Source organism: Seriola lalandi, unplaced genomic scaffold (assembly GCF_002814215.2).
Source record: "Seriola lalandi dorsalis isolate HSWRI2012SDOR001 ecotype SW California unplaced genomic scaffold, Sedor1 jcf7180002054504, whole genome shotgun sequence".
Classification (NCBI taxonomy): Eukaryota; Metazoa; Chordata; class Actinopteri; order Carangiformes; family Carangidae; genus Seriola; species Seriola lalandi.
In genome coordinates this window covers 1,388,129-1,411,601 of record NW_019525057.1, presented here as the reverse complement: position 1 = coordinate 1,411,601, position 23,473 = coordinate 1,388,129, and the positions used below count along the sequence as shown (strand labels likewise).

The 23,473-nt window shown below is 42.4% G+C and overlaps 1 protein-coding gene across 7 annotated transcripts in view; it reads right to left on the bottom strand.

Annotated features, from left to right (window-relative positions):
• Positions 1–1,429: 1,429 nt before the first annotated feature.
• ppp1r12a (protein phosphatase 1, regulatory subunit 12A) overlaps positions 1,430–23,473 on the bottom strand; it is a 48,557-nt gene continuing 26,513 nt past the window's right edge. The window contains exons 4-27 of one of the 7 annotated variants that reach the window (XM_087175828.1): positions 22,791–22,950; positions 21,963–22,107; positions 21,800–21,874; positions 21,549–21,640; positions 21,249–21,406; positions 20,889–21,010; positions 19,354–19,474; positions 18,439–18,698; positions 17,969–18,060; positions 17,511–17,624; positions 16,629–16,781; positions 15,494–15,658; positions 14,527–14,688; positions 13,135–13,225; positions 12,672–12,854; positions 12,369–12,540; positions 11,405–11,526; positions 11,157–11,222; positions 9,620–9,636; positions 9,403–9,517; positions 9,211–9,315; positions 9,065–9,112; positions 7,917–7,967; positions 3,768–6,014 (exon numbers count right to left, since the gene is read on the bottom strand). In XM_087175828.1, coding sequence (XP_087031954.1) covers positions 5,877–6,014; positions 7,917–7,967; positions 9,065–9,112; positions 9,211–9,315; positions 9,403–9,517; positions 9,620–9,636; positions 11,157–11,222; positions 11,405–11,526; positions 12,369–12,540; positions 12,672–12,854; positions 13,135–13,225; positions 14,527–14,688; positions 15,494–15,658; positions 16,629–16,781; positions 17,511–17,624; positions 17,969–18,060; positions 18,439–18,698; positions 19,354–19,474; positions 20,889–21,010; positions 21,249–21,406; positions 21,549–21,640; positions 21,800–21,874; positions 21,963–22,107; positions 22,791–22,950 — 2,927 coding nt within the window. In that variant the 3' untranslated portion in view covers positions 3,768–5,876. The other 6 variants (XM_023413148.2, XM_023413147.2, XM_023413146.2 and 3 more) reach the window with 6 other exon arrangements.

Genomic DNA, 23,473 nt, shown 5'->3' with positions numbered 1-23,473 from the left:
TGCATACTTTTGGCCATATAGTTGCATGTTTTCATTGTGTGGTAACCCCCTTTTTTTATTAAAACAGTCCATTGCATTGCTACGATAAGACGTGATGATCCACTGTGATGGGAAACAGATATGTGATGATCCCCCGTTCTCCAAAGCTTTTCAGCTCTTTGCTGTTTAATGATCATAACGTAAAGAAAAAGGTATTTAAACTACAAGGTGGGAGAATCACAAAGTCATTGTGTGACATCATATAATTTGTAGTAAAAAAATAAACAAAAACGCTGCAACATATGAACAAACAAATAAATAAAAAATGGCGGGGGGAAATGTCGTTTCTTTTGTCTGACAATCGTCGCATGGATTGCCACCCTCCCCTTAATTATTATCCAGCTTTCAATATTTTCAGTTGCACTTTAGCGTTAGCACATGTTAGCATGCCAACACACTAAACTAGGATGGTATAGATCTGTTAAACATTGGCATAATTATCAGTCATGATGAGCATGTTAGCATACTGATGCTAGCACTTCTGCAGTTCAAAGCACCATCCACTCTGCCTAATGCTCAGAGAGGTGCTAGCATGTCTGTACAATCACAGCTGTGCATTAAAAAAATAAAAAATCCTGCAAGTTATTAAGTTTAGTCCTCACACATGCCAGCGGGCGAGTGAGCCCTCTGAGGAGTTTATTATCTACAACAGATGTGTAATAAACATGCAGGTTAACCATCAGGATACATGCACTGAGGTGAAACTTATATAATAATAACAGAACCTATACAGCCTCATGTTGCCTTCACTGCCCCAGAGATGGGGAAACCATGCGGAAAAGCAGCATTAATTCAAACCATTTGTCACTATAATTACATGGGGTCACTTTTAAAGGCCAGGAATCTGTCTAAAACACCCCCTCCCCCGTGTCAGCGTCCTGATGAAGACATTCTGCCTGCGATGGTTGAGGAAGCATGTCCATGTCACAGCGAAGACACAAACCAGACTTTCTTAACCACACGCTTAGGCAATGGAAACTAGAAAAGCCAGACACTTTCGCATGACTCTGGGCAATTACAGCAGATACCAGAGCTTATCCCTAAAGCTTTATCTCAAGATTGGAGCTCTTCATCTTAAGAGCAAGAAAGCACGTCACACCCAGTGTGGCTGTTATTGACAACGCAACGCAGGAAAGGTAGTCAAACTATCTCCGTCCTATAAATCACACAGAGAGGAATCCGTCTCACTCCCTTTATGATTGTGTGTACATGTTATCCAACTCTTGGCTGCACTTGATTTGCTGCAAATCCACAGCCGTCTGGGATTAGAATAAAGAAGAAGTGATGCAGTGCAGATTCAGGAGTCTGAGGAGAAGACAAAGGGAGGACAGCCGGCTTTTTTGCTACCGATGTAGAACTTTAAATCTTCATGTCAAGACACAGTCGGACTGGTTCTGATATACAGTCTATGCTTTAAGGGCAAGAGATTCAACATTGTATCTTGCAACTGATAAACAGAATAAAATGAAGACTCCTCCAGTATCTCTACATCTCTAGGATCCGTGTGTTTCACTGTCGTGCGTCACATTTGTATTGAACACAGTAAAAAAGAAATGATGTTGAGTGCACCTGGCTGACAAAGTCTGCAAAGCTGTGCACCATCTACTGGTGTGACTGGGTGTAGCAAGGGCAGGTCCTCGTGCTCAGGTCGATCCACCTTATATAAGAAACAGCATTAAAAACAGCACACGTCTCTCCCATCAACAGGAACAATCATATCTGGAAAGAATAAATGTGATGTGAATGTGATTTTTCTTTCACCCAGTGTTGGAGCTGGGGCAGCCGTTTCAGTCTATGTCAAAACCACTTCAACCATCTAAACAAAAACAAAAGAAGAAAAAAAATAATGAGACAGTTGGAACTTTACAATGTACAAGTTTATTTTTAATGAACTCTTCAGTGGTTGGTAGTCACAGCACAGCTTGCATGTATTAAGCCACACACCTATTTTACAAGATGATGGGAAAAAACAAAAAAAGGAAAAAAAAACAAAAAACAAAACAAAAAACAAAAAAGTCTTAACCAGAGAAGATGGTCATTAATCCATCTGCAGTGACTTTTTTTTTTTTTCTTTTTAAACTTCTTTTACTAAAATATCCTTAAAAGGCCACTGAAATGCATAAAATGTCTTCAGATGCATGGAATATTTGATGGTGGCGATTTTGCTTTAAACCTGACATCAAGACCCCTCACATGGCATTGACAGTGCATGTAGACATTGTAAAAAGGACTGGGTTAGCGATACCTAAGATATTCTTCTTCTTTTTTTTTTTTCTTTTTCTTAAAATGTTTTTTAATTTTATTTTTTAGTGACAACACCTTGGCTATAATACTACAGCTTTAAAAAACTGGAAACAAAATTAACAGCACTCTTCCAAGATACTGAATACAATGAAAGTGAAATGTAGTGAAGCGATTATTTCTCTTTTTTTTTTCTTTTTTCTTCTTTTTATTTTTTATTATTATTTTTTTTAAATCTCACAATTATGTGAACACTTATTTTTAAACTGGAAAATAAAGCACTGAACACTGCCAGCCGTCCCGTGTAAGAGAGAGGCTCTACTGTACTGTAGCCAATGTCTTTAGACTATAAAAGAAAAATAATTAAAACACACCTTTTTGTCCTCTGGAATTTGTATACTTTTAATAGTAACAGACGGGAACCATAAACGCATGCCATGTGCTGGTCTCAAACAAATACATACAGGTATATACAGCATCACTCAGTACCTGCTAAAACAAAGTGAGAAATACAGAGTATAAACTGACTACACTACAAACTTAAAACAAAAAACAACAAAAGAAAAATAAAATAAAAAAAAAAAAAGGAGGGGAGGAAGGTGAGCGATGGAAGCGGTGGAAGAGTGAAAAATCCTACTTGTGATGGACTCATCATTAAAGCATTTAAAAAAAAAAAAAAAAAAAAAAAAAAATGGGGGGGGGGTTGAGTGTGTGTGCATTGGTGCATTGCATTGTGGGAAGAATAAGAAAAATAAAAATTAAAGGGGGGGCCACTAGGAGCTGATATGGGGCAAAAGTGGCACTTTAAGGAGGGAGGGAGGAGGAAACTGCACAGCACACAACACTTACACAGGAAGAGGAAACAAAAAAAAAAAAGAAAAAAGAAAAAATGACATCAAATAAGAGATTGTGGCACAAATAAAATCAGGTGTTGGATAATATCTGTTCTTCAGTGATAGCCGAGAGAGAGAAGAGATCGATGCAAGTGTTTTTTTCTTTTTCTCTTTATGTACAACTAAGGCTTATTGGTTAAATAGTTTTCAGGCTTCCCCGCCCACAATGCTTTTACATGCTGCTCACACGACCCTTTTTCCTTTTCGCTCTGTAAACTCAGTGGTTCTATCAGGACAGCAGCCACACAATCGAGTGGATTATAGTCGAGGAGAGTGTGGGGCAGATGGATGGATGGATGGGTGGATGCTGCAGTGGTGGAGGAGCAAAAAGGTAGATAAAAAGAGTCGGGGAGGAGAAAAAGAAAACAAAAAGAAAAAAAAAAAAAAAAGGGGGAGTCTTGTCTCTGATGTCTGTTGCAATTAATATCTAAATGTGCAATTCCATTAGTCACTGCCATGGGGGACTAGGGGGGTGCAGAAGACGGGGCGGGGGGGTCTGTTCTACTTGGAAAGCTTGCTAATGACTCGAATGAGTGCTCCGTTCTCATCCTTTAGTCTCTGGTTGTCTGCTTTCAAGTCTGGGAGCATCTGAAAGGGAAGAAAAGGAAATAAGGAAGAGAGGAAGAGACACAGAGAGAGAGAGGGAGAGAGAGAGAGAGAGAGGGAGAGGCTTAGACAAGTCTTGACAGATACACATGTCACTAAACCAGTCAGGCCGGTTTTTTACAAACTGTTAATTGCAGCTTGTGTAAGCAATCTTTGGAGTCACACAGCATCTCTCATATGTTTTGTTTACTCTTTTTTACTTTTAAAATCACTTGTTTCAAGTCAAGAGAGAGAAGTAAAAGCGGGCACACCACAGGCCAAAGTTCCTGAGAAAGCCATGCAGAACCTCAACGGCTGCTCACCGGCAGCCACAAAAATACACAGCGGAGACATTTTGATTTTTAGAAAAGTGTCAAAGTTGATTAATGTACGGTTTACCACAGAGCTCGCCAGGTGTCGGGAGAACTTGTCTGATAAGTGCTCTTGAACCACTTAGTTGGTGCTCTTATTGTGAAATCGCAGCAACAGGTGATGAATTTACAGGTTGCTGTGAATAATCTAAATAAAAGCTTTGATTTGATACTGAATCCCTTCCTTCGTATTCAAATCGTGACAACACATGTTCATTTACCTTAGATGCTCTTTTTATCCAGCTGTACCTCTGGATGTTATGTTAGCAACACTACCTTGCCTTAGCTGCTATCAGTTAGCCACAGTAGCCTGATGCAGTGCAAAACATAAAGTGAACATTAGTGGGTGTGGACGAAATCTAATTTAAATAAGCTGCTGGTTTTAATGCAGTTTTGCTTTAGACTGAGATATGTTGAGATACCTGCTAAATCTTTCTGAAAATGTCGTCAATATTCTTTAACATTGTGCTTTATTCATTTTTGTGCAGAAATGATTCATTGAATAGTATGAATAAGTAATTGAAGAGCACAATTATTATTGTTTGCCTTTCCCATCATACCTGCCGGGCTCTGTAGTATTCAAAGTAATACTGCATGAAGTATGAGTCAGCACTCTCTTCTATTTGCTGTGTTTTGTGACCCATGATGGGCAAATGTCAGGTCATATGATCTGACATCAATCAGTAAGTTGGACCTTTTACTGCTGAATAAAAATGAACTTAAAAAAAAAAATGAAGTATCTCCAATGTGTGCAATAATGACACTCAAAAATTCACTTGTTATTCTACTAATTAGTTACAGATATTCTGTGTAAAGTAAAATGTGAGGAGGTTATGCAGTGGAGGACTTCAGGTAGGAATCGTGTTTTTCAGAGGTTCTTTACTGACACACAACACTGAGAATCTCCAGCAAGAGATTTCAGTCCCGTTAAAAACAAACGATACAGATGACAATCAACTGCTAGTTTAAATGTCCCATCATGTTCTGAAGTATACTGAGATACTTTATACTTGATGTTGATCAAAACTAAACCAGTGTCCAGCCGAACCCGTCGGTGCATGCAGCTGTCTGAAAGAGTTTTTGTTGTCATCTGTTAAAACTAAAATCTGAGGAGGAGTACAGACGGGGGGGAAAGAAGAAGAAGAAAAAAAAAAAGGTTCAGTCTCTGAAGATTTTGGGCCAAAAAACCTTGATGCCAAATAAATAAATAAAAGATGCCACTTCATGCAAAGAAGCCAGAACAAGCCAAACTGAACAACCGAGCTCCCTCTGATGGAAGCATCACAACTAGAAACTACAGAGGACACTTTCCTTTACAGTACGTGAAGATGTGTGAGAGAGTGATCCACATGTGGAGTGAATTTAGACTCCTGTCAGCCAAACACTACTCACCTTAGCTTCTTCTCCACCCGTGTCGATTCGTTTTGGATGTTTAACACTGAGAAGTGTGGAAAACACTCGACATGTCATGTACTGTAAAAAGGAGAGCGTCCTGTTGTAAAAACCAAAAGACACCCTCCCCAATCTGAAAACCAAAAGCTCTGGGGAGGCAGAGGGGGGGTGGAAAAGGGGAGTTTACAAAACCAGTGGTGGCTGGGCGGCTGGGCACCTGCCTGTCTATGGGTGCAGGGCAGAGCGCGAATGGAGCATGAGAAGAATGGGGTTGGGAAGGGAGAAGGTGAAGAAGAAGAAGAAGGAGAAGAGGAGGAGAAGGAGGAAGAGATGGTGGCGGACAAACGGACGTGGCTTAGAGGTCGACGCTGGGCAGCTGGCTGCAGGCGGACTGCGAGAGCTTTGCCACCACGCGGGCCAGGGCCCGGTTCTCAGCCTGCAGCCGCTCCTTAACCTGCCGCAGGGCCTGAACCTGCTTTACCTGGGGGAGGTTCTGCAGGGAGGAGGGAGGAGGGGAGGGGGACAACAAACACAACACAGGAGAATAGAGAGAAAGAGAAAGGGAGGAGGCAGAAATGGATGGAAGGAGAGAGTGAGAGTAAAAGAATGGCAGAGGAAGGAAAGGAAAAATGTGTTTGAAAAAAACAAATTAGAGAGGAAGGATTAATGAAAGACAGGACAATATAAATGAATAGAGAAGAGGGGCCGAGAGGAGGAAAAAGGGGAAACAGAAGAGGAAGATTGTTAGAAAATGGGGACAGATTTTGGAAACCGAAGGAATGATTAAGAGCTTTTTCCGGTTCGGTGTGATGCTTGTAGATAGAATGAAAAAGTGACACCGATAAGATCAGCCGGCTGCCTACAACCTAAAAATAAACACACTTCGTTACCACAGCGATGGAAAGAACACTTGCTTACTAGAGATGTAATGGATTTTTTTTCTCCCCCTCCTCTCTCCTCCTTAAATCAGTTTTCCAGAAAAGGAACATTTAATTGGCCGTCTCAGTAGAAGAGCTTAAACGCTGTGTCAACATAGATTACAACAGCTGACCTGAGATGTGTCCTGAACAGAATAAGAGATGCACAGGTGCACGTCTAGCAAGAATACAAGGAAACATTTGAAAGAGTGGAGGTTATGGTACATTCAAGGACTAGACGTTTACATATTTACAATGTGAGATGCATGTTGTTTTAAAGACCCTGTCATTGCAGCCTTCATGTTGCTAGTCTGGAAGTATCGTTTAGAGTTGGTGTTAAGTCAGTTTAACTTAGGGAGGAGTTTTCTGATGGTTACTTGTTAATATATTCTTGATGTGTGAAAATGAGTGGAAAGTGTCTCCTGACATCTTTACAGCAGAAACCAAACAAATCATCTTTCAAGAAGCCAGGTGACAGGCGACATAAAAGTAGGATTCATGTATGTTCCAGTTCAGTGGAAGTGTTTCATATTTTACTTTTAGAAGAGGAAAGGCAGATGAGGACTCTGGAGTATCTCCGTGTTTCTTTCCCAACAGGACTAGTCAGAGCAGTGGCTCTTTTATTAGTTTTCATTGTATTTGTCTACATTAGGCAACACCCAATGATTTATTTGACAACTCAGGTAGCTCTATTTCATAACCATATCATATTTGTCCTCCTGTATTAATGGCTCCCTAGAAACAGACATGACATACACACAGAACATTTCAAAAAGGAAAGTTAATTTGCCACACGCCTGCATTGCTCTGTGTACTACGAGGCAGCTAAATCATGGCTCCTCCTGACTGATGCATCACTGACTTTTGGAAACAGCCCCACCTGTTGGTAACAATAACATTATACTCAAGGTGTAAATTGCTGAAACCTGGGAACAAAGCAGCATTGCTTTATAAAACAGCAAGAAACACATGCAGGGTTCAGATAATGTGGATAACCTGTTTAACCTGACTTGTTTACCACCTGTCTGACTGACTGCTCGTGTCTCTTGCTCCGTCTGACTTCATTAAAGTGACATCACCATGTTCCCAGATCCTAGAAACTTCTCACAGTTGAGCACAATGTCATCACAACTGATTAAAGAAAAAAGCGAAACTACAAAAATACGACCCAAGCTGTAATAAATGCATATTATATTTTAGGCATCATAGGGTTTGAGATGACTCACCTCTCCTGTTAAACCAAAAGAAAAAAGTGACTAATTTGATATATAAAAAAAAAAAAAAAAAAAAAAAAAAAAAAAGGGACTCGCAGGCTGAATTTTAGGATCAGAAAAGTCACAGCTGTTAGCACCATACTGGAACTCACAAGTACCACCTACACACCAACCTATGATCTTGACGTCATTAATGGAAATAAACCTCACTGTACGTGAACAGAAAACATAATACACTGTCTGTGTGACCGTGTGTGGCAGTACCTTAAGTTCCTCCTCCATCTCAGAAATCTTCCTTTCTAGAGCTCTTCTTTCCTGTGGGGGTGGAGGACAGCGGGTCAAACTCTGGGACACACGCATCACTCGGCACAAAAACACACTGAAGGTGCAGGCTATACACACTGCTTTAAGTATAGAGGTGTGGTAAGATGGTGAGGGTGTAGCGATAGCACACACTTGAACACACGCATATCTTGTGAGGCGTCTGCAAGCAACAGCCAGTTCAGACTTACATATTCAGTGAGGTATAAATAATTTACATGATGTATAAAAGGGCAGGAATGAGTCAATAAATGGGGACGTACATGTTTAGAGGTTGTGTTGGATGGTAAGTTATTGGAATGACTCATGGACGGGGAGGTCAGAATGTCTTTTTTCAACAACAAAAAAAAAGGACATTCTCATATTATAAAAGCCTGTGAGGACAAATGACACACGGGTGATGATGTCAAATGTGGTTTATATTACAGCAGGGGCTTAGAAAATAGTGGATGAAGTTCACTAATCCAGGGGTTATGATGTCATGGCTGCACAGCTGCAGCTGTAGACGCCAGCATGATTACCGAATGAGTGAAAACACACATGCACAGGTTCTTTTAACACGCAATTTAACAACCTAGGATTGTTCTACTTCCTGCATTAAATCAAAGATAAAAACACACTTTCACACACACACACACACACACACACACACACACACACAAAAATAAGAAAATAAGCAAGTCTTGAGAAGTGGTGACCACACGCTGCCTCTGAGGTTAAAAACTATAAAACGAGTGAAAGAGACGGTGGCGGTGTTCTGGGTGGCGAGGAGGAGGGAGGAGGAAGTCCCTACGACCCCGGCTACAAGGGCATGTGTGAGACAACAGCCAGCAGAAGAGAGGAGACTGATACAAAAACTCAGGGTAAGATCATACCACCACCCAGATGATATTGGGGCCTGCTTGTTACCTTCAGACATAAACCCATTGGCAGTGTTACCGTCATGTTTGAAAGCAGGTTGAATTTATCAAAGTAACTAGTTCTACATTTAGTTTGAGACAAACTTGAGAGAGACAGAAGTTATACATCTTTTCATAAAGTTCAAACAAGGCACATTTGTTTTAGAGCTGCGTTAATTAAACTGTCATTACCCTTTTCTCCATCTCAAGCTGTGATCGGTCAGCATAGCGTTCCTGCCTCTGCAATGACAAAACAGTGGCAACACATAAGAAACCTGAATTATCTTTTATGAGGATTTTACTAAAAAATCGGCTGCAGCAGTGCGAGTCCATCACACCTGTGTGGCCTTCTCTAGTTGTAGCTTCAAGTCTGCCAGCTCCAGGTCTGTGTCACGTAACTGGGCCTTCAACTTCTCGTTCTCAGCTAAGATCTGCTCGTAGAGCTGGAGACGAAGAGAAGAACATGTCAGTCAATAATCAAATGAATCAGAATTAGTGCTGTAAGACGGAATTTGACATAATGATTGTACCTTTTTATAATCAGTGGTGTCGTCTCTATCCAGTCGGCTCGAGTATGGCCTTCGACTCTCATAGCTACGGCTAAAAAGAGTGTCGTTGCGATCTAAGGATGAAGTGCTCTCATTCCTGAAACAGAAACGACGTCGTCACGTATTTATAACCAAACGTTTGGGCAACACAGAGACGCAGAACAGATGCTGAAGTCAATATGTAGCGGGTGACACATACCTGGACAATCTGTCACTCTGAAAAGAAACAAAAAGCCAAAGTCAATGTTAATGTCTAGAGATAGAAACGCATCACGTCAGTGTTTTTATAGAGTCAAACTGTGAATCACATTAATACAGAACTTGCACATTAAAAAAAAAAAGACTGCTCATTTAAACTAAAGCCTCCTCAGCCGCAGCACCTGACCTTCACTCTCATCAGTCAGCCTCCTGCAAACTGCTCTACATGCAAGTACATACACACTAATCCCTAAACAGCTGGCTTGCCTGGAAGTCTACTGCGCTTGTCGAGTGCCACAGCAGCAGCATCAGATAGGGGGGGTCAGGTCTGGTGGGTCGGGCTTCCAGCTATTTTGAAATTGCAGTCGGCTTCCTGAGGGGGACGGGGGGGCGGAGGCACAATAACGATGCTACAATCTGAATAAAGAACTCCTGAAGAGCCTTTCAGGAAAAATGATGTAAAGTTCAGCTGCACAGATCAACAGCCGGATAATATTATATTGATGAGATCCAAAGCACGAGTGGCAGATTACAGCCATGAAAAACAAACCAGTGGTCTTCTGATCTGTTTTAATCAATGTCTTAAATCTCTCAATCAGGAAGGAGTTAAAACTTGCATCACTCGAGCTATTTTTCACATTTTGATGTTTTAAATTCAAATTTATTTGTCTACCTCATGCAAAAGCAGTTCAACGTGCTTTACATAAAAACTAATTTTAGAGTGCAGGAAAGGAAGAGACTCAAAAGCTTTTCCTGTAAGCTTTTGCATCTTCAAGCAAGATAATTGCTTGTTTCCTATTTAGAGCTCCACCCTTTACACTGTCCTACAGTCAGAGATGTCTGGCAGCTCTGTACGTCCTTGTCATCTCCCACTAGTGTCTATGTGACGCTCTCATTCAAACAGGAAGTTCACTCAGCCAGCAATATTTTCACAACACCGCCCACACAATCTGCCCCACGCTGCTCCATTCATGGACATTAAGACTGCGTTTAATTGGTTTTGACAACTTATACTTTTCGTTTTTATTTTGTTATTATGTAATCACTGGGTAAAAATCTCATTTACAACGATTTCAAATTTGACTCTCCACCATCTCATTTGTGTGTGTGCTTTGACCCCGGTGACCCAGACTTCCTTGCCTTTGTGCGTCTGCATGTTTTGAAAACCTTATGATCTATGGAAGAAAAATAATTTTGGTTTTGCAAGGTCGCCACGGCAACCGGACAATCACCGGAAGGTGGACACAATAAAATATTCAAAGGGCGCCGACAGTGAGAAGGAAAGATAAGAGGGAGGGGAGGAAATCATAGCTGTGCAGGGCAGAGTGGTGAATATCAAAGACTAGTGGACCCGCCTGGCCTTCCCTACATGAGGAGACACGAGGAAGGACTGGAATAGAGAATAAATGCAGAGGGGCAGAAATCAAACGGAAGTGTCGGCGTACAAGAAAAGAAATGGGAGTAGTTTGATTTGACGGCCGGGCTCGAGAGCAGCTTCATCTACTCTCTGCCCCGTCTGCGAGCGTGTGTCGGGTTACCTGTAGCTCTCCCTTGGTGCTGCCCTCCTCTGAGTCGGACTGCTGGTCAGGGTCATTTTCATCACCCTGGAATTAGAAAGTTACAGACGCTTTTCAGCTCTTGCTACCCAAATGATCAAAGAGGAAAAGTCGGGGTTGTGCGGGTGTCATGAACTATTGCACCTCATGAAGAGTGCACTGAATACTTAAACACCTGAACTCTAAAATATATAAATAAATAAATCTATCACTGTGTGCGAGTCTCTTACGTCTTGGGTCCAGAAGGAAACCCCAGTGGAGCGTCTCTTCTCGCGGGGCCGCCTGCGATCCCGTATGGAGCGGGGCTGAGACTTGTCCTCTCCCTCCTTCTCCTCCTCCTTCTTATCTGCTTCTGTGCATCCACACAAATGACGACAGGTAAATTAAAGTGCTAACGAATGATAATTTCATAATAAAATTGAATGATATAGTATTACACCTTTTCAGCCAATCGGCACTCATAGGCCACACGTATTTAACACAGAGTATTGATAACATCTGTTCCTTTTGTACATCTCTAAATGATCTGCTTCTGAACTCTGCCCTGTATTTAATCGAAGAACAATTTGACCCTAATTACTTTGACATCAACAGGGCAAATGCCCACGAAGCAGTCCTAATAAGAATTCAAACTGGAAGATAGAAAGGTCCAGGTTAACTGAGGCAACAGTTTGACTGCACAAAGTACAGTCAGGACAACTACTTGACTTGGCTCGAGTTCAGACAAAGAATGAAAGAAAAAAAAAAAAAGGCCTTTGGTCGTGGAAGAACAAAGCGGTCAGTGTTTCCTTCAGTTGAACAGAATAAAGCTGCCGCCTGTTTTCCCAAGGATGTGTCATGGATTTATTCGTTAAGAGAGGAGCTACTTAATTTAAAAAGGCAACACAATCCCCTTTCTGTCACAATGCTCTTAATCGGCATGTGGCGGTTTGCCCATGTGAATGTGGGCCTGCGGCGACAGATATCAGCATCAGGTGGAAATAAGCAGACAAACGCTGCGTCTATATGGCTTTATATTAGTTATTTCACTTTCAGGAAAGTGATCGTTAAGCTAGCTAAAGATATCTTTAACTCGTACTAAAAAGATGACATCAAGACTTAGGGGCCAGCAGGCTGTTGGACCTGCTAGGTTTAAGTTTATCTGCACTTCTTGCTGCACCTATTCTTTTGATTTGAGTGGCACTAATCACTGACCTTTTTCCGTGTCTCTGGAGGAACGGCTATAGGAGGAGGTGATCCCCGTCAGACTGTTAGGCCTGTTGAGGGAGCTGGAACTGGAGGACAATGTGCTGCTAGAGTAGGATGGGGTGGAGGCAGTGCTGACTGTGGAAATGGCAGAGGTGGAGGAGGATGAAGGCCGGTAACGCTGGAAGGGAGAGAGGACGGGAGAAAGGAGGCAGGTAAGAGCGACAGCAGAGTCAAATATTCAAGGTGTGAATTATTGTGAAGTTACAGTGACCCGTCTTCGGAAATTTACGACAAAGATGAGAACTGTACCTCCTCGAAGCTGCGGTACTTCGATCGGTAATCGTCCTCCTTGGTCTCCGTCTCCTTCTTCTCCTCCTGCTGCTTCTCCTTGTCCTGCTTCTCTCTCTCCTCCTTCTCCTCCTCGCGGGTCTTTGGGGTACGACTCTTGCCGATTGTTTTCTCGGCCTCTTGCAGGTCAGTCAGAGTCACACCCTGGATGAGGAGCGTAATATCAAACCTCTGGATTTTTTAATCTTTTACTCAGATGATATTTTAAAAATTCTGTTACGACAATCTTCTTATTCATATTTGCTCTGCAGTAAAAAGTTAAAAACGGTGCTTTATGACCTCATAAATTCTGAAACACAAAACAACTTTTGCTCAAATTGTCTGTAAAACCAATGGCTCAGTATCTGATAACATTTTGTTTTTACTTTTTTGGTGGTGATGTGTTGATAAATTAACATGTCAAAGGTGACATAGGGTAACTCACCTGAGTGGACCTCCTCGACTGTCGAGCCTGTCTGGAGCGAGCTTTCCTCTGAGACTCTGACTCCTCGTCTCGCACTGGCGTCAGATATGACCTAACACACACACAAGAAGACACACACACAAATTTAATCGTTTGGCAGAGCAAATATATTAATATTACTCTTATATTAGATGCCAGTTGGGATAGGGAAGCTGTTTCTGTTAACATCGCTTTTATGAATAAGTCTGGCACTTGTCATCATGGTGTATGGTAGTGTGGCGCCTTAAGGTCACACAAGGTGGCTTGAGATCAGAATGATGACTGCTCTAATTTACAGACAAGCCAGGAAAGCGATAACACTCGCCCCTCACACAATAAATATGGCAGAGCGAGGATATTAGACTGCCAGACTATGGCTGAACCCAGCAGCTCCCACTTGCCAACAGCAAGACTGCAGATATACTATAGAGCTCCGGGTGTACATTCGTGGAATGGTGTGAATGTGAAGCTGCTCTCTATGTCAGAAAATGTTGGTGGACGTGGATTTCCCGTAACGATGAAGCAGTTAGATAAAGATAAAGCTTTCAAAACAACTATTATAACTACTTTAAGTTAATTTGGTCAAAACGGGATTCAAATCTCTATGTTTAACCTTTTGTGAAAACAGTTTGGGGGAACAGAACTATTCTAGCACTTTCACTCAGTCTGCAGCATGCTTCTGTTGGCCACACACAACTATGAACCGATTCAGTGCAGAGAGGAGCCTTGGCCTTGAGGAAAATGTGCAGCTTCTGCCCACCTTCCTTAAAAGGAGAAGTCACTGGAGCGGCCCAGGCTCTCAAACAGCCCTCGCTCCACTCCCACCAAGACAGGTGGCTTATTTCAGCTCTCCAACAGGAAGACACGCACTCGACCCCACTCAAACACACACGTGCAAACATGCGCTTTCTGCGACACGCTCTCACTGCTCCCTTTCTCACAGACAGACACGGACAAACTCCCTCTTCTCTCTAAACACTGTGTGTACAAAGCGGGAGATCACCCTCATACACACACACACACACACACACACACACACACACACACACACACACCCTGTTCTCAAACAGAGGAAATGCATCCGGATTACTGTTTGACTGATGGAGGCTTTTAAGGTTAATGCCAATATTTCTTGAGACCGTTTACAGTAAACATTTTGTACAATTATCCAAACTGCTCTTGAAAATTCCATGAATATAGATAAACAAGCATAATAAATAAATGAGGCTAATAACAGGAAGATAACATATTCCTGACACAGAAACTATTCAATCATCTTTCAAAAACAAAGAAGAAGAAAAAAAGTTATAATGTGAAGAGAAAATATCATTAACGGTTACATTTATTCACATATAAATGACATCAATGTATTACCTGCGTCTTTCAGAGCCGGTGACAGTGCCAGTGGTAGTGGTCGATATGGCGGTGGTAGTAGTGGTCGATGCGGTGGTCGTAGTAGAGCCAGTGTTTATAGTGGGGATGACTGCAGCAGACTCCTTCTCCTTCTCCCTCTCTGCACTCTCCTCTGACCAGTACCTGTTTACACAACAGCATTTTATATATATATATATATATATATATATATATACACACACACACAGATGCAGATTCCACTTCAACTGCTTTTTATAAAAGAGAGGTCAGGTCCTGTAGAATTCCTATACCCATATACAGATATATAATATACTATAAAAATACCTTTTAATTACCTTTCAGTTGAGTAAACTTGTTAGTGTGCAACAATAGCATTTTATAAGAGTGTTAAAGATTGGCATGTTGTCAAAGAATGATGGGAGATTTGTTGTTAAAAGGTCCAATAATTTAAACTTTGTGGTTTTAAAAACCAAAAACCATTCTCAACATAGTTTTACATCTCCTCTCTCAGGCTTCTCTCTGGAGCTCTAGTAACAACAGGCCGGTGAGCCAATCAAAAAGAGGCCTCTCTCTCAGGCTCTCTTCTGATTGGCTGACTCTTTTCTAAGTGACCGAGTAAAAAAATAAAAAAATAAAAAAATAGCAGATTTCAGGTAAACACTCAGAGAAACCACATTCTGCTAAGTTGGATGGTGGGTCCAGGTGGGCGGGGCTTGGGGCATGGCTGAGGGCGGTGACTGCTTGTCATATCACAAAGTTACATAAGTCCTAACAACACATGGGAATCCGACTTTATACAATATGGGAATCCCACTTTATACAATATGGGACCTTTAAGATGAAAAGTTGCTAAAACTTAACAAACAATTCGATTGAAATGTCTTCAAGTTATGAATCACAACTGTATCTAGTTTCTGGACTGGTTGATGGCACCGGTTGCAAAGTCTTTCCAGTGCTGTTCAGGTACCTGCTGGTGAGACTGGTGGAGCCAGTGCGTGTGGAAGAGGAGCCCAGGCTGGAGAGCAGGCCGCGATGGCCTGTGGGCGAGGTAACAGATGAAGAGGTGGTGGTGGTCGTGGAGGAGGACGTGGTCGAGGAGCTCAAGTCCTCGTGTCTTCTGCCGAAAGAGCCGCTGTCAGATAAAAGAGTCACCAGTGAGACAGAGCGGGACACAGGCCGGGCTGTGTGAACGACCACAACGGCAATCACTTCCGTTAGATGATGTGATGATTAAATGAGATACTTAGTATTGATGCCTAGAGCTAAAATATTCACGCAGTCTTTTTGCATGAAATATCAATATTGTCCTCCACATTTTTTATTTAATTAAATCCATTAACTTTCTACGAAGCCTAATTCTACAATAATTAATTTTGGACACACCGTGATAAAATACTTTAAAACCTCCCCTTGTCCATTCTTTATGACGAGGGTGCGCTGTTTGCTCTGATGCTTTAACATTAAACACTGAGCAGGGGAAAGCAAACCTTTTCCTCCTTGTTGCATCATTGGCAGGAAGAGCTTGGAACATATTTCTTTCACAGTGTAAAAACAGGTTTCACCTGCTGTTAGCAGCAGTGGTGGCTCTGCATGTCTTACACACAAAAAAGGGCCTTTGTCAGATGGGTTTAATAAATCATTAAATTGTCTGACACAGCCTAAGGTCATTTCAGAGGAGTTAGGGGTTATGTTAACAGTAGTGCTATTGATTAAAAAGCGAAATTCCATAGCCGAGTCAGTGAGAATTAAGCTGAACATACTTTCATTAAATAGTGCAGCAGTGTCACAGTAGTGCAGTGACACCAGTGTTCAGCTTTTGCAGACTCGTTATTCAGGAAATCTGAACCGCTCTGATCACAGAAGCAGCACGATGAATTTACTGGGTGGGTTTGATCCGTATGTAGATTCTATTGTCGTAACCTTGATCTGAACCAGAATTCATCCAGAGGCCAGTTCTGAATGCATATTATAACAAGCACCTCTTCCGATATTCATTTGATCATTAAATGAACACAAGAACAAATGCACTTCAGCAGAGCAGAGACACACAGTGAGGACAGGTGGGTGTGGAGACGGTGTTGTCCCCGGTGAGGCTGGTGTACCTGCGGTAAATGCTGTAAGACTGGTAGTGGGAGGCGGGTGGCTGCCAGGGTTTAGTATTACAGGTGTTAGGGTCCAAGCTGGAGGTGGACGAAGACTTGGCTGGCACGTCCCGCGTGCTGCCGCTCCGCCCTAGCGCTAGCGTATGGGACGTGCTGGCGTGTTGGCAGGCGGGTGGGCGAGAGAGGCATGTTAGCGGTGGAGGCGCACACACACAGATACAGTAAAAGAAACATACATATTTAAGACTAGCTTTGACACACTATTGGAGCATTCATGTCATATGGAGTTGATGCCATAAATTTTGATTTTGTTTTGTTTTTTTTAGATCATTTTTGCAAATTCTGAAGTAACTTTTACAACCTGAAAACTACGTTCATTTAATAAGGTGGCTCATATTGGGGATTTTTCCCATATGACATGAATGCAGCATAAGTCCATGTCTAGGTTTTGTGCCATGATCAACCCCTGGGAATTTTGGGAGTCGGAAGGATATGCAGGCTTGTTTAAAGGCCTGGGTAATGCATTTAAACTCATTAAAAGTGGCACAGCAACCTGACAGGACAGGTATAGTCATGCAACAGATTGTGTGGCAGTGATAGAAAAAGGCATTGGGCTGATTTGCATTGCTTTCTCAGTAGCTGCTGCTGTGCATGGAAGCATTCATCTGATGATAAAATCCAAGCAAAAAGTACTGTAGAAGACTGATAAAAAAATAAATAAAAAAAAACTGTCAGCGTTGTCTACACAGTGGTTTTCACTTCCAAAAGCTATGCAAGTCAACCTCATAATGGATCGACGCATCAGATCAGATGGAGCAGAGATCTGATGACGAGATGAGGGATGGAAGTTTGGCAGAGATTTATCTCGCAGCCGAGGCTAACCTGCGCTGGTAGCTGGGGGTTCGGTTGGTAGAGGCGCTTCCTTCGCTGTTCTTCAGGTCGTCGTCCCAGCGTCGCCGGGTGTAGGAGCCGCTACGTATCAGAGCGGTAGAGTCCCTGGGGAACCACAAGCTACAATAGTACCCTAGACTTCCACAAACAGATCCTGACATATATAGATATATATATATATATAAATACTGGATATGAGCTTATAAATACTCTAGTCTTTCCCCATTACATCCTATTCTACCATGAAGTCTGCCCTTTCTAATGAATCGTTCAGTTTTGACCAAATCCATTGCTGCACAACGTGACAACATAACCAAAAGCAGTTGCTTTGGGCTACACACACCATGCAGAGCATTGGGGCCTTTGTCCTGCAACACACAGCAGTGGGCAGCAGGAGCTGCTCATGCCAATGCATGTTTGCACAGAGCCACTCAGCTCCAGTGCTTCACCTGTTTTCCTTCTCGTCGATGTCTGAAGTACTGGCCAGTCTCCTGGGGATGGTGGGGGCCACATAGGCAAGCCTGGTTCCTTTGTCCTTTTCCTGTAGGCAGAGGAACAGACGGGACCCATGTCAGTGACTGTATAGATAGCATTTTGGTCTGATATGAGCTCTTGGAAAAGTTCAGCCTTTCATGGTAGCATCAGGAAACCACATCAGTCCAAGTACAGATGATTCCTTCGTCATCAAACACTCCATAAAAGGAGCTTGTTATATGGCTAAAAAGGAAAGACAGTAACTGAATTTTAACTCTTAATGACTCGATCACCGCATCCTATTTGTGTATGAAGTACACTGTATGCCCCAGACCCCCTCATTTGTGACTCTGTGAGCATGTTTCTGAGCATCCTGGTGACGCACGGATCTATGACATATGCCACAAAAAATAAAATAAAAATAAAATTGTATGCGACTGTCGACCTTCTCTTTGTCTTTGTTGTCCAGGGAAGAGGAGAGACGAGGGCTGGAAGCTGAGCGCATCACCCCCGTTGTGTCCTTCTCCCTCTGAGCCTCCTTGGTTGCCGTGATCTCTGCTAGCGCCCCGTAGCTGCCCGTCTTCCTCAAGCCCAGACGCCACGACGCTGGAGACTCGTCCTTCCTCTCCTCCTCCGTTTTAGTTGAGGCCTTTCCAGCAGGCTGAGTGACCTGAAAAGGGAGGACCGGGGCAGTTGTTTCATACGCTGACAGAACCATTTAAAAGCATGACGATGTTAAAATGGGATTTTTAGTCTTCTTGGTGAGTAACACAAAAGTCTATAAGGTCAAAACACTAGTTAAAAAAAAAAAAAAAAAAAGGTTTTGGATTAATCTCTAGGGGCTGCAATTTTTTAGGTTTTAATGACGAGACCAGGAAGAGACATTTTTAAGGAAGGACATGCCAGTTAAGAGGTAGATTCAGAGTAAAATATACACACTTGTACCTGACTGAACCCACTGCTGAACTATAAATAAATATTTCTGAGCACATGCTATCCTCAAAAGACGGTAACACTAACGGCCTTAAACAAAGGGTGGTGAAGGCTCTTTCAACTTGTTGGAGAGTTTAGGGTCCAATTTATATTTCTCACACAAGGTCTGGCCACAAATATCGATCAGAGGATGACAAGCAACTAAACACAACACAGAAGCCACACAGACACAAGGTGAAAGCACAATTAGGACGGTGCAATTGCTGATTACAAGTGAGAACAACACCATGTGGGGTTGATGAGTGAAAGTCAGCGACAGGGGCGTTCAAATCAGCAAAACCTGGATCAGGCCAGGGTGGTTAGGGAGGTGTTAAGTAGTTTGTCAGTGCACAGGTGCATGTAGGATGAGAGAACAACTCTGGTGCACACCAATGCCTCACCATAGGTTTTTTGGGCACTAGAGAAATGCCAGTTTTGCGCAAGCCTTGACGCCACAATGCAGGACAGCCTGGCTCCGCCACAGGCATGAGGGGAGTAATATATTCAAACTAAAGCCAACCAAGACAAGAGCCCAGGATGAGAAAGACGCAGAAGAGAGGGAGAGGAGGGAGAGCAAGGGAGGAGGACAGAGGTTGAGACAGAGAAAAAGCCAGGATAAGACAGAAGCAGCAGCAAAAGAAACACACTTTATGGCAAGGACAGATTTTTTTGTTTTTTTGTTTTTTTTTTTAAGGCCTAGTCACACCACACAATGCTTACTGCCAAAAAACCAGGGAAGGGGGAGACTACCATTATTGTTCTCAGTTGGAATAAGCGTCAGATCCCACAAACATCTGGTAGTGTCAAAACTGGACATTGTTAATGTTTTTTGCTCATTCTTGTTAGACAGAAGACATTGTGATGTGTGAGCGCTAGGCTTCAAAGAAGGGCTGGAAGAAGAAGAAGAAGATAATTGCAAGAAAAGAAGCAGAAAAAAAAAAAGAAACAGCATTTAGAAAGTCTAAGATAGGTGGCAGCTGATTGCTAAAGGCTACAAAGGCTATTCAAATTTTCAGGGGATGATGCAGTCTGTGGGCGGTTTCTGATATTACAGCTATAATATAAAGAGCCTTAATTTTAATAATATACAACCACACGAAACACCTGGAAATACCTTCTAGCAGCTAGCTCTAACAGCAGACTGAAGTAGCCTTGTTGAAATTCACCAGGGTCACTTTGGTCAAATGCTTCGCCCGATTTCACCAGCAGAGGGCAGCACACTCAAAAGGGGAAAAAACACAACCAGCCCTTGTTTTGCTCCCAACAACCAACCCTATCTACTACTCTAAACACTCATGTTGGTGTCCTAACAGTCTTGTAGTAAACTGTTAACATCATCCAGAACTGGCCACTAATCATCCCACCCGAGCAGCTTGTCGCCATGTTTGTTAAACGCCAGTGACAACTGGTCGTAACTCTCTCTCTCTTTATCTCCCTCTCTTTCGGTGGTGTTTGTTAGCTTTGTTTGCTCACTGTTCTGCAACATGAAGGAAAATCACGACCAGAAACAACTATTTGTTTGATGGCTTTGAAGTATGAACAGCAAACTCATTTATGTAAACCCCCCCACCCCCCTCACCCACCCTTCAGTGTCTTCAGCCGGCTGTGAAATTAGGTTTGTGTTCAAAGGGGAGAAAATCTAAATAGATGTTGAATTTTATTGATTTATGTCTGTAATGAGGCACCGACATGTCTCAGTGGTACAAAGTTAAATTGGCGTCATGTAACAGAGGAGGTGCAGTTACTACTTAGAGTAGTTTGAGGCCAGAGTAGTGACATGATTACATCATGGCTGTGCTGCAGCATTTAATTTGCAGCATTCAAGGCCTTTCAAAACCAAACAACTGCTTGCCAATTGTCGTCATGCCTGTACTGTTGCAGCCGTCTGCGCAGGATAGGATGGCAAACACCACCAGATCATACCTTCTTTACTGGTGAGGTGGGGGTTGTCACCTGGTTGGTTGGAGTAGTTGGAGATGACACGGTGATACTGGTTGGGGCGGGCGTTGTGCTGTTGCTCACCGATGCTGAAGGCTTGCTCTTGTCTGGAGGAGTCGAAAAGAAAAAAAAGTGTATTATTTTATATATGTAGAAAAGAAAACAAAGATTTTATGTGGTGACTGTGTTGATGTCTGATCACTGAACAGGAACATGTTGTGGTAAAAAGGCCCAGAGCTGACCAAATTAAATTCTATGAGAGTAATTTAATTGACAACCAGTAAATGCTTTGGCTTTGGACGTGATTTGGTGATCCCACACAGCAAGTCTAAAATAAGACGGTACCTGCTTCGGTCTCCGACTCTGAATCCTCTTCCTCCTCTTCGTCGCTGGAGCAGCTCGATTCGTCCTTCTTCCCCTCCTCTCCTTCATCCTCCTTCTCCGCTTCCAAGGCCTCGATGCGTGGGGCGCTCTTCTCTGGCTCCAGAAGCAGCGTTTCTTTGCTGCAACGCACAAATTTAAAAACAGCATCAGTAGAGAACTTTAGTTAAATCAAAAGATACAAAGTCAAAAATGTTCACATCAAAAAAGAAAGTTGAATTAATTATGCCTGCGCTATAGGGGGTTAGTTTAGAAGCTATTTACCTCTTGAGTGGTTTCAGTGATTGGTTGTTATCCCCGGTGGTTGTCGTTTCAATCAAAGGAGATTTCTTAACATCTTTCTTCTCACTCATCAGCTGGAATAAAGAAAACAAAAATCAGTTATTCAAACTGGGGAAAAGACACAATCTAGGACACGTAATGAATCGTTCATTCAATAACAGGCTTTCATAAAAAGTTTTTAGAGGTCATTCAAATGTATCCACCATTGAAACTGCTGATGAAGTTGTACTCACCAGATTTTGTTTCTTTTGTAGTTCTTCTAAATATCCCAGAACATCTTCGTCTGCTACATCAAAAGGTGTCTGGCCCTGTGGGAGAAATAAAATAAAAATTTTACGTAAAATATAGATTACACAGCATTTAATGACAAGACTCCTGACAGTTCAAGTTACTCACCATTTTATTAATGAGGTCCATGTCACATAGATTCTCCACCAGTATCCTACATGCCTCCTCTTTGCCCCAGTGTGCTGCTGCGTGTAGAGGAGTCCAGCCATCATAGTCCTTAATATTTACATCATACCCTGCTTGGATTAAAAGCCTGCACAGTGAGGGAGGGAGGAGTGTGTTTGTGTGTGTTTGAGAAAGAGAGAGAGACAGAGAGGGGAAGCAAAAATAGTTTTCCTTAGAATTAGCAAATCTGGTTCTCGGATTTGAGTCTATAAACTAATCCTTCAAGGTGCTGCCAGGGTCCGGGCTTTTAGAACTGCGTCAGCTTTGTAACCTCAGGTCAGATTTATCAGATAATAGTAGAACAGCTGGATGACGATAGCAAATTTTAAAACCTGATTATTTTAGCCAATAAATCTGCCAAGACGGGGAAAACATTTAGATCCGTGAATTGTGTATGGTAGTCACTAAACATCTTAGATATCTTAGAGCTATCTATGGCATTAAGAGTTTGCTGGCTGGCGTCCCAGACCAGATGGACAGGCGGCCGCAGTGTAGCTGTATTAACATCCCACAGAGACAATGTTGGAGCGGCACATTGACAAGATGCAGACACCAAGATTGTGTTTGACATTGGTGAAGAAAATCCTGATGCTAGGCCTCAGCACTGTCTTGATTATAAACAGTATTTATCTAAGGTAACTTAAAGGGCAGGCTTTGTGTAACAGAGCTATTAATGCACTGGCCATTGCATTTTTGCCCCAACAGGGAAAACAGGATGAGAAAACCTTTTACACTCAGTCTGCTACCTGTGAAATCAAGACCGCTGCTTACTTTAAAACCTCAACGTATCCCTTCGCGGCCGCTACGTGGAGCGCCGTTCCTCCGGACTTGGCGTGCCGAATGTCTTGAATCTGGCCGCTGTTGAGCCACTGCCGGGCGTCCCTCAGCATGACCCGCTCCTCCTCTTTCCGGGCCGCCTCGATATCCACCCCTGATGAGACACAGAGGAGGCCGTTAAAGTGGCATCCTAGGATTACCTACTACTTAGGGACAAGCTACCAGTTGTAACACTGAACCCAGAGAGTGGAGGAGGAACAAGAAGCAATTACATCAAGGTATTTATTATGAGCCCTTGTCTTACGTCTACAGTAAGGTATGTGAATGTTTGGAATACATTACATTAGTCTGTGATTATGGATACCAGTAGAGAGAAGAGGATATATTTCAACACATAGCAATTAGATAAATCTTTGCATGCTTAAACACTGCAGTGATAATGCAGCAATAATGACAGCAGTGACAAGTCACTGTTACACAAGATGCAACTCTTTCACCTCAGCACTTTTATTAAGCCAGGCCTTGATGCTGTCTATTCTATAGGAGGAGAAATAGATGCAGCATTATTCTGGCAGCCTCTCGCAACACTAGAGGGTGTTGTAAAGCTCTTGTTCTGCTTTAGAATACAGTTTTCTGCCAATATTCTGTCAATTTGAGAGTGAAACAGAGGCAGCAAA